Source organism: Poecile atricapillus, chromosome W (genome assembly GCF_030490865.1).
Source record: "Poecile atricapillus isolate bPoeAtr1 chromosome W, bPoeAtr1.hap1, whole genome shotgun sequence".
Classification (NCBI taxonomy): domain Eukaryota; kingdom Metazoa; phylum Chordata; class Aves; order Passeriformes; family Paridae; genus Poecile; species Poecile atricapillus.
This window is the reverse complement of record NC_081288.1, coordinates 107,410,807-107,422,085: the sequence shown is the minus strand read 5'-3', so window position 1 is coordinate 107,422,085 and position 11,279 is coordinate 107,410,807. Positions and strand designations below refer to the sequence as shown.

Sequence of the window (11,279 nt, the reverse complement as noted above, 5' to 3'; positions counted from 1 at the left end):
AACAACCCCAACCCCAACCCCAACAAAATCCATTCATTTTCTCTTTTACAGCCACGGGGAAAATTAATTCCTTCATTTTGCAGCTCCCAGGTACCATTTTTAGCTTAGCAGGGAGTGCCAGCCTCAGGCTGAGCTCTGCAGCCAGGGAAAAGCTGCACAAACAGAGAAACTGAAATAAAAGAGGATTTCAGAGGTTTTTTTTCCTCTTTCCCATGAGCAGGAACCAGCAAATTTCACACAAAACACTCCACAAATTCAGATATGTGAGAAGGAAACACGGTCACAGCGAGTGTCACACAGGATATTCCTCCTGAAGGAAACATTCCAGTCAAGAATTCACTTTTTACATCCAGTAAAGAATTCACTTTTTCCACCACGGTCCCCTTGGTCCTTTATTTAAATAAATACCTGCACTGGTGGCAAAAACCACCTTTCTATATAAATACTGCTTTTTTCTCCAAGCCTGCCATCCAACAGGATTTTTAAATTATTTACACGGGAATTATGGTTTATCCTTCGCCTGGGCAGAATTCCCAAGCTCCTGGGAGAGGGAATTTCAGCCCAGGAGCCGGGGCAGGAACCTGCTCGGGGTGAATCCATCCCCAGAGGGAGGAGGAGGAGGAGGAGGAGGAGGAGGAGAGCTGCAGCCCCATGACCCAGGACAGGAACCTGCTCTGGGCTCCATCCATCCCCAGAGGGATGAGGATGAGGATGATGAGGATGATGAGGATGAGGAGGATGAGGAGAGCTGCAGCCCTAGACCATGAAGCGGTGCTCCCTGCTGTTGTGGGCCATGAGGATGATGAGGAGGAGGAGGATGAGGATGAGGATGAGGAGGATGAGGAGGATGAGGATGATGAGGATGATGATGATGATGATGATGAAGATGAAGATGAAGATGAGGAGAGCTGCAGCCCTAGACCATGAAGCGGTGCTCCCTGCCGTCGTGGGCCATGAGGATGACGTTGCGGTTGGAGGTCCAGATGAGCCGCGCCAGGCGCAGAGCTCCCAGCGAGCCGGGGGACGCCGGCTGCACCGGGGGAACCTGGAACGTCTTGACACAGCGCAGCTGAGGGGCCGAGTTCAGCATCCCAATACTGCCCAGCAGAGACGTGTTCATCTGGGGAGACACGGGAGATCATCCCACATCCCAAATAATCCTGAATAATCCTCAATCCCAGATCCTGAATCCTGAATCCCAAATCCCAAATCCTGACTCCCGTTCCCAGGAGCTCCCTGTGCATCCCCAGGCTGGCAAACTGGGATTTCTGTTCCCAGGACAGTCCCTGGGTGTTTTCCATACCCCAAATCCCAACTCCCGCTCCCAGGGCTGTAAATCATCACCTCCCCGGAGCTGGGAACACTCCAATTTCAATCATCCCCACTAATCACCCTTGTGGGATAATTAATGCCCGTGTTAACAATCCAGAGGGATCCGCCTGCCCTGCTCCAGGTGTTCCCTGGAATTCCTTTGGGAATTCTGTCCCTACCTGCCAGAAGCACAGGTGGCTGTCCGAGTTGGAGTAGGTGGCGAGGTAGCGGCCGTCGGGGGCGAAGGACACGGCGGTGACGGCTCCTTTGTGTCCGTGGATAGTCTGGGAAAAGGAAACAACCGGAATGTTCTGGATCAGGGGGAACCCCATGGATAGTCTGGGAATGGGAAACTGCCGGAATGTTCTGGATCAGGGGGGAAGCTCCTGGAAAAGGCTCCCAAGGAGCCAAAAAGGATCAGGAAGCTCCTGGGAATCCCATTCCCTGAAAACCCAGCCAGAAATCCATGGATTCCTCCTGGAAAAGGATCCAAGGGCAAATCCCTCTCCCTGGAGGCTCCCCCAGCAGGGAAATCCTCAGGAAAACAGCTCAGGGTGACACCTGGAGCTCCTTTCCTCCTGTTTGGAGAGGTACAAATCCTCCAGGGAACTGGGATTTAATGGGAATGCTGCTCTGATTGATGCTAATCCTTCCCAGGCAGGATTTTCCTGCGTTTCCTCGCTTTTCCAGAGCACCAGAGCAGGAGCCAGAGCAGCCAGGGATGTACCCACTGTGCTGGGAAAATTCCTGCAGTTTCCTTATTTATTAATCCATGGGTGGAAATTCCTGCATTTCCTCATTTATTAATCCATGGATGGAAATTCATTTATTAACCCATGGATGGAAATTCATTTATTAATCCATGGATGGGAATTAATTTATTAACCCATGGATGGAAATTCATTTATTAATCCAGGAATAACATCCCTGTTATTTGCCACGTTTAGGAATAGTCAGGAATGGTTTCTGGAGGTTTTTCAGGAATTGAGGGATGTGTTTTCCGGTGATTTCCAGGATTTTGTGCCTGGAATGCAGGTGTGGATTGCAGATGAGCACCTTTAGCACCTTTCACTGGGTCACTCGTTAAACCAAGCCACCATTATTCCAAATGGAATATTCAATCCCACATAAATCAAACTTTGCCAAGGAAAATCCAATTAATGCTCAGATTCCTGGGATTTTAATTCTGGAAGGAGCCAGGACCAAACATTATTGATTCCAGCCCAGGCTTAAAAGTAGTTTTTGCTTTGAAATAAACCCAAAATAACTTCTATTTCTCTTTAATCTTCTGCTGCACATGACCCAGGTTTTAGGCACAAAAATTACACGTATTTCTGAAACGCAGCTCTAAATATTTATGATGAAGGCCAAGATTTGATCAATAAAAATGGAATATTTCAGAGTCTTTCCTTACAGACCCAAAGATGTTCCTCAAGGAGAAGGAGATAATTAAATTACCCCTGCGGAGGAATTAATTGGGGGATTTTGGGTGTTAATAATCAGGAACCTCATGCCCAACATGAACCATTTAATATTATTATATAATAATATTTATAGTTATAATATTTATAATATTTAAAATTAATATTTATAATATCTAATATTAATATTTAAATATTGTGATTTAATATAATTTCAGCGTTTAACTGGGCACGCAGAGCTCGCAATCCTGATGCCTGATCCTTTTGATATCGTTATGAATTAAATACAAAATTAATTAATTAATGAATGTCAATTAATAATAAATTAATTGCAGTGGCAAGGATTAATCCCCGCTCTTTATTCTGGGATAAAAGCCTCCCTCTGTGCCTCTGGCTGGGGTTTAAAGGCAGGAAAACAAAGGCAGAGCTTTCGGAACCGATTCCCATTCCTGAGAGCCATGGATTCCCTTTATCAAATCCCGGGATCTTGCGGCATGGAACCCTAATGGGATCCATGATCCTCATGGAGCCAGGATCTGATGGAAGCCCCACACGGATTTTGGGAAGATGGTCACGTTCCAGCCCTGCCCTGCTGGCATCCCGCATCAAATCCCGGGAAAATGCCGGCACGGGAATCCCGCGGGAGATCCCGGGAATGGGGCACCCCACACACCTGGGAATCCACAGGGATCCCTCACCCCAGCATTCTGCTGGGAATGTTCCAGAATCCCAAATTCCTGCAGCTGCTGCTCCTCTGGATACGGAGACACCAGAGCCCACGGCCATTGTCATCCTCATTCCCATTGCCATTCCCATTGCCATTGTCATCCTCATTCCAATTCCCATCCTCATTGCCATTGCCATTCCCATTCCCAGAGTGTGGCTGGTTTAGAGAGGAATTCTGAGCTGCAGAATGGAATTCCTGTGATCTCTGGGGGGAATGTGAGGGGAATTGAGGGGAATGTGAGGGGAATTGAGGGGGATTGAGGGGAATGTGAGGGGAATTGAGGGGAATTGAGGGGAATTGAGGGGAATTGAGGGGAATGTGAGGGGAATGTGAGGGGAATTGAGGGGAATGTGAGGGGAATTGAGGGGAATTGAGGGGAATTGAGGGGAATTGAGGGGAATTGAGGGGAATTGAGGGGAATTGAGGGGAATTGAGGGGAATTGAGGGGAATTGAGGGGAATTGAGGGGAATTGAGGGGAATTGAGGGGAATTGAGGGGAATTGAGGGGAATTGAGGGGAATGTGAGGGGAATGTGAGGGGGATTGAGGGGAATTGAGGGGAATGTGAGGGGAATGTGAGGGGAATTGAGGGGAATTGAGGGGAATTGAGGGGAATTGAGGGGAATGTGAGGGGAATGTGAGGGGAATGTGAGGGGAATGTGAGGGGAATTGAGGGGAATTGAGGGGAATTGAGGGGAATTGAGGGGAATGTGAGGGGAATTGAGGGGAATGTGAGGGGAATTGAGGGGAATTGAGGGGAATGTGAGGGGAATTGAGGGGAATTGAGGGGAATTGAGGGGAATGTGAGGGGAATTGAGGGGAATTGAGGGGAATTGAGGGGAATTGAGGGGAATGTGAGGGGAATTGAGGGGAATGTGAGGGGAATTGAGGGGAATTGAGGGGAATGTGAGGGGAATTGAGGGGAATTGAGGGGAATTGAGGGGAATGTGAGGGGAATGTGAGGGGAATTGAGGGGAATGTGAGGGGAATGTGAGGGGAATGTGAGGGGAATTGAGGGGAATTGAGGGGAATTGAGGGGAATTGAGGGGAATTGAGGGGAATTGAGGGGAATGTGAGGGGAATGTGAGGGGGATTGAGGGGAATTGAGGGGAATGTGAGGGGAATTGAGGGGAATTGAGGGGAATGTGAGGGGAATGTGAGGGGAATTGAGGGGAATTGAGGGGAATTGAGGGGAATGTGAGGGGAATGTGAGGGGAATGTGAGGGGAATGTGAGGGGAATTGAGGGGAATGTGAGGGGAATGTGAGGGGAATGTGAGGGGAATTGAGGGGAATGTGAGGGGAATTGAGGGGAATTGAGGGGAATTGAGGGGAATTGAGGGGAATGTGAGGGGAATTGAGGGGAATTGAGGGGAATTGAGGGGAATGTGAGGGGAATGTGAGGGGGATTGAGGGGAATTGAGGGGAATTGAGGGGAATGTGAGGGGAATTGAGGGGAATTGAGGGGAATTGAGGGGAATTGAGGGGGATTGAGGGGAATTGAGGGGAATTGAGGGGAATGTGAGGGGAATGTGAGGGGAATTGAGGGGAATTGAGGGGAATGTGAGGGGAATTGAGGGGAATTGAGGGGAATTGAGGGGAATTGAGGGGAATGTGAGGGGAATTGAGGGGAATTGAGGGGAATTGAGGGGAATTGAGGGGAATGTGAGGGGAATTGAGGGGAATGTGAGGGGAATGTGAGGGGGATTGAGGGGAATTGAGGGGAATGTGAGGGGAATGTGAGGGGAATGTGAGGGGGATTGAGGGGAATGTGAGGGGGATTGAGGGGAATGTGAGGGGAATGTGAGGGGAATTGAGGGGAATGTGAGGGGAATGTGAGGGGAATGTGAGGGGAATTGAGGGGAATTGAGGGGAATGTGAGGGGAATGTGAGGGGGATTGAGGGGAATTGAGGGGAATGTGAGGGGAATTGAGGGGAATGTGAGGGGAATTGAGGGGAATTGAGGGGAATGTGAGGGGAATTGAGGGGAATTGAGGGGAATTGAGGGGAATTGAGGGGGATTGAGGGGGATTGAGGGGAATTGAGGGGAATGTGAGGGAATGTGAGGGGAATTGAGGGGAATGTGAGGGGAATGTGAGGGGAATGTGAGGGGAATTGAGGGGAATTGAGGGGAATGTGAGGGGAATTGAGGGGAATTGAGGGGAATGTGAGGGGAATGTGAGGGGAATGTGAGGGGAATGTGAGGGGAATTGAGGGGAATGTGAGGGGAATGTGAGGGGAATGTGAGGGGAATTGAGGGGAATGTGAGGGGAATTGAGGGGAATTGAGGGGAATGTGAGGGGAATTGAGGGGAATTGAGGGGAATTGAGGGGAATTGAGGGGAATGTGAGGGGAATTGAGGGGAATTGAGGGGAATTGAGGGGAATTGAGGGGAATGTGAGGGGAATTGAGGGGAATTGAGGGGAATTGAGGGGAATTGAGGGGAATGTGAGGGGAATTGAGGGGAATTGAGGGGAATTGAGGGGAATTGAGGGGGATTGAGGGGAATTGAGGGGAATTGAGGGGAATGTGAGGGGAATGTGAGGGGAATTGAGGGGAATTGAGGGGAATTGAGGGGAATGTGAGGGGAATTGAGGGGAATTGAGGGGAATTGAGGGGAATTGAGGGGGATTGAGGGGAATTGAGGGGAATTGAGGGGAATGTGAGGGGAATGTGAGGGGAATTGAGGGGAATTGAGGGGAATGTGAGGGGAATGTGAGGGGAATTGAGGGGAATGTGAGGGGAATTGAGGGGAATTGAGGGGAATGTGAGGGGAATTGAGGGGAATTGAGGGGAATTGAGGGGAATTGAGGGGAATGTGAGGGGAATTGAGGGGAATTGAGGGGAATTGAGGGGAATTGAGGGGAATGTGAGGGGAATTGAGGGGAATGTGAGGGGAATGTGAGGGGGATTGAGGGGAATTGAGGGGAATGTGAGGGGAATTGAGGGGAATTGAGGGGAATGTGAGGGGAATGTGAGGGGAATTGAGGGGAATTGAGGGGAATGTGAGGGGGATTGAGGGGAATTGAGGGGAATGTGAGGGGGATTGAGGGGAATTGAGGGGAATGTGAGGGGAATGTGAGGGGGATTGAGGGGAATGTGAGGGGAATGTGAGGGGAATGTGAGGGGAATTGAGGGGAATTGAGGGGAATGTGAGGGGGATTGAGGGGAATTGAGGGGACTGTGAGGGGAATGTGAGGGGAATTGAGGGGAATGTGAGGGGAATTGAGGGGAATTGAGGGGAATGTGAGGGGAATTGAGGGGAATTGAGGGGAATGTGAGGGGAATGTGAGGGGAATGTGAGGGGGATTGAGGGGAATGTGAGGGGAATGTGAGGGGAATGTGAGGGGAATTGAGGGGAATTGAGGGGAATGTGAGGGGAATGTGAGGGGAATGTGAGGGGAATGTGAGGGGGATTGAGGGGAATGTGAGGGGGATTGAGGGGAATGTGAGGGGAATGTGAGGGGATATAAGGGGATGTGAGGGGAATGTGAAGGGAACATGATGGGGACATGAGGGGAATATGAGGAATATGAGGGAATATGAGGGATATGCGGGGATATAAGTGGGAATATGAAGGGAAGATGAGTGGGAATGTGGTCGGGAGCATGGATGGGAATGCAGAGGGGAATGTGGATCAGGGCTGTTCCCCTGGCACAGAAGCTGAGTGCAGATTTCTTTTGGAGCCAAACCCACCTGTCCCAGGAGCCCCTCTGCTCACCCCCAGCTCTGTTTTCCAGGATTAATGTGGAAGATCATTAAGAAAAGTAAGGAACCACGTGCTGTGAATATTCCCCAGCACAGAGTAAATAAAAATCAGGAATTTTGGAGGATTTAACTCCCAACCTTTCAGCTCGGGAAATCCACCTGAGCTTTTCCCCTGGAGTCCTTCAGGATCTCCCGGGGGTTATCCCGACATTCCAGCGGAGCATTCCCGGGAATTTCTCACCTGGCACTTGCCGGTGCGGATGTCGTAGAGCGCCACGGAGCCGTGGCGAGCGCCCACGGCCACGCGGTGGCTGCGCTCGTAGTAGCTCACCATGTAGAACCTGAGGAGAACAGGGAAAAGCAGAGGGGGATTAATGAAATTTGGGATAGACAGGAGTGGGTTGGCAGGAACAGGATGGGATTTATTTATCTGGGATGATCCCCCATCCCTGGGAGTGCTGAACACCTCAGTGCCCTTCCACAACCCTCCGTGACCCTGGGGTGTTTCCTGGGAAAGCCAAACTTAAAAGGAGAAGGAAAAGTGCCCATCAAACGCTCTCCACTCCAATAACCCCCTTGGGAAAAGCTGCAATAGTCCTGAACAGCAAAGCATTTTCTGGAATGCCAAATCCATGGAATTCCAGCACCTCCAAACCACTAAATCCTCACTGCCCTTCCATCCTCTACTGAAAAACTGGAAATTTCTGGGATCAGTCTCCCAGAGCCATGCTGCTGAGCACACCCAGGGCTTCAAAGGAGCCATCCTGCAGATTCCCAGCGCCATGGCAACTGCGCAGGATGGAGCTGGGAAAAAACACCGGGAAAAACCAATAATGGAGAAAAAATCCTGAGTTTTGGTGCAGGGAAAAGGGAAAACTCAGCTCAGCTGCAGTCTCTCCCTGAGGTGCTGCCCCTGCTTTTCCTGCTCCTTTGATCCAAGGATTTTCAAGGAATGCTGGGACACGAGAGGGATTAACAATGGCATGCAGGACAAGAGCTTCCACTTGGAATCTCTGCAGAGAAATTCCCCTGGATCACTTTTACACTGGCTAGAAACAGGAAATATTCCCAGTGATTGCAGGGAATTTTAAAATCCTGGATTGGCTATAAATACATCCAGAGGAATAGGGAGATTGGGCACTAATTCCCATTTATGCCTTTGTGTTTGAAGGAAAGGCTCAGGAAGGAGGAAGATCGCTTCCATCACCATCCAGCCTGTTCTTCCCTTGAAACCATTCAATATTTTAATATTTTATATTAATATTTATTATATACATTTATCAATATATTTATATATTTAATATATAAATTATAGATTAAATATATAGTAAATATATTAATAAATATTTATAATATTTATTTATTTTAATAATATTTATAATTATATTTATTTATATTTATAGTATTTATTAATATTTTAATATTTTAAATGAAAATGCAGCGGCTGACAGGTGATTATTAGGATTTATTTAAGAGGATGACTGGGATATTTATTTATCCAGAATACTGGAACTGCTCCCATTTTATAAATCACCTCTCACTGTCCACTCCCAGGGGAAGAGCTCACCTGCAGATGGCTGGAAAACATTCCTGCAGCCCTTTTTTCTTCACCAGGGATCCCTCCAGGCAGTACATGATGATGTCCATCACCTTGGGAACAAGGCTGACGGTCAGGCTGGGCGGGTTTGAGGTGGGGATCGCGTTCCTGGGCTGATGCTCACCTCCACCAGGAGATCCACCACGTCCGTGGGCATCTTGTCGATGAGGATCTCGATGACGCGCAGGATCTCGCCCTTGGCGCGGGCCAGGGTGCTGGTGTGGATGTTCTGCTGCGACTGTGTGTTGGCTGCCAGAGCCGTGTGCCTGTGCACCTGCAGTGGGGATCCAACGGGATCCTGAGTGGGAGATCCTGGCCCGGGGGATCCTGAGCTGGGGGATCCTGAGTGGGGGAGCTCAATCCAGGGGATCCACCGGGATCCTGAGTGGGGGATCCTGGGCTGGGGGATCCTGAGTGGGGGATCCTGGGCTGGGGGATCCTGAGCTGGGGGAGCTCAATCCAGGGGATCCTGAGCCGGGGGATCCTGAGCCACTGGAACCTGATCTTTGGGATCCTGAGCCTCGGGATCTCAGTCCATGGGATCCAGGTGCCCCCACAGTGTCCCCAGAGCCCCCAGGTGTCCCCACAGTGTCCCTGCAGAGCCCCCAGGTGTCCCCAGGTGTCCCCAAGTATCACCTCTTTGGCGATGGTGGTGATGAAGGCGGGCGGGCGGTGGTGATGAGCGCCAGCAGTGTCCCCACACCCCCAGGTGTCCCCAGGTGTCCCTGGGTGTCCCTGCAGTGTCCCCAGAGCCCCCAGGTGTCCCCAAGTGTCACCTCTTTGGCGATGGTGGTGATGAAGGCGGGCGGGCGGGCAGTGGCGATGAGCGCCAGCGCGTGGCGAGCGGAGCGCGCGGAGTCGGCAGCCGGGCTCAGGGGCAGCCCCGCGGTGACACTGAACAGGGACAGGGGACAAAGGGACACAAAGACAGAGAGAAGGGATCAGAACCAGCCCAGAACCTCAGGACAGGGGACAAAGGGACACAGAGAAGGGATCAGAACCAGGGCCATCAGCACGGCCCCCATCCCATCCCATGGATCCCGTTATCCCATTATCCCATGGATCCCATTATCCCATGGATCCCATTATCCCATTAATCCCGTTATCCCATGGATCCCATTATCCCATGGATCCCATTATCCCATGGATCCCATTATCCCATGGATCCCATGGATCCCATCCCATGGAATTACTTTGCCAGCTGTTTCTCAGCGTCAGCACAGAGCTCCAGCAGCCCCATCAGCACGGCCGACACGTCCATGAAGGGCTCCCAGACAGTGAAGCCGCGGCCGATGAGGTCGATGGCGGTTCTGCGCACGGTGCTGTGAGCCGGGAGCCGAGCGCTGCCCGGCTGCAGCAGCAGGAACGTCAGAGCCTTGCCTGGAACACCGAGAGGAGCCTCAGAGCCGGGAACATGATGGGAATCCCGGGATTTCCACGAGTTCTGGGAGCTGGATGTGCCCAGCAACACTCCGGGATTTCTGGGAGCTGGATGTGCCCCAGGAACAACTGGAGGATCTGACTGACAGCAGTCACTCTGACACCTGTCAGTCAGTCTCAGGTACTCACAGGTGTGTCTGACCAGGGAACACCCAGAGGATGTCAGTCTGACACCTGTCAGTCTGTCTCATTGTACTCACAGGTGTGTCTGGCCAGGGAACACCCAGAGGATGTCAGTGTGACACCTGTCAGTCTGTCCCGTTGTACTCACAGGTGTGTCTGGCCAGGGAACACCCAGAGGATGTCAGTCTGACACCTGTCAGTCTGTCCCGTTGTACTCACAGGTGTGTCTGGCCAGGGAACACCCAGAGGATGTCAGTGTGACACCTGTCAGTCTGTCCCGTTGTACTCACAGGTGTGTCTGGCCAGGGAACACCCAGAGGATGTCAGTGTGACACCTGTCAGTCTGTCCTGTTGTACTCACAGGTGTGTCTGGCCAGGGAACACCCAGAGGATGTCAGTGTGACACCTGTCAGTCTGTCCTGTTGTACTCACAGGTGTGTCTGGCCAGGGAACAGCCAGAGGATGTCAGTGTGACACCTGTCAGTCTGTCCCGTTGTACTCACAGGTGTGTCTGGCCAGGGAACACCCAGAGGATGTCAGTCTGACACCTGTCAGTCTGTCCCGTTGTACTCACAGGTGTGTCTGGCCAGGGAACAGCCAGAGGATGTCAGTGTGACACCTGTCAGTCTGTCCCGTTGTACTCACAGGTGTGTCTGGCCAGGGAACACCCAGAGGATGTCAGTGTGACACCTGTCAGTCTGTCCTGTTGTACTCACAGGTGTGTCTGGCCAGGGAACACCCAGAGGATGTCAGTGTGACACCTGTCAGTCTGTCCCGTTGTACTCACAGGTGTGTCTGGCCAGGGAACACCCAGAGGATGTCAGTGTGACACCTGTCAGTCTGTCTCAGGTACTCACAGGTGTGTCTGGCCAGGGAACAGCCAGAGGATGTCAGTGTGACACCTGTCAGTCTGTCCTGTTGTACTCACAGGTGTGTCTGGCCAGGGAACACCCAG

The 11,279-nt window shown here is 51.2% G+C and overlaps 1 protein-coding gene across 3 annotated transcripts in view; it reads right to left on the bottom strand.

The window, feature by feature from the left end:
• Window positions 1-799: 799 nt before the first annotated feature.
• The window catches only part of LOC131592352 (WD repeat-containing protein 7-like), a 59,402-nt gene continuing 48,922 nt past the window's right edge, over window positions 800-11,279 (bottom strand). For all 3 annotated transcript variants that reach the window (XM_058863796.1, XM_058863798.1, XM_058863797.1), the window contains 7 exons: window positions 9,955-10,141; window positions 9,538-9,655; window positions 8,886-9,035; window positions 8,732-8,814; window positions 7,406-7,505; window positions 1,491-1,595; window positions 800-1,120 (listed from right to left, as the gene is read on the bottom strand). In XM_058863796.1, coding sequence (XP_058719779.1) covers window positions 917-1,120; window positions 1,491-1,595; window positions 7,406-7,505; window positions 8,732-8,814; window positions 8,886-9,035; window positions 9,538-9,655; window positions 9,955-10,141 — 947 coding nt within the window. In that variant the 3' untranslated portion in view covers window positions 800-916. The remainder of the gene's footprint in view (window positions 1,121-1,490; window positions 1,596-7,405; window positions 7,506-8,731; window positions 8,815-8,885; window positions 9,036-9,537; window positions 9,656-9,954; window positions 10,142-11,279) is intronic.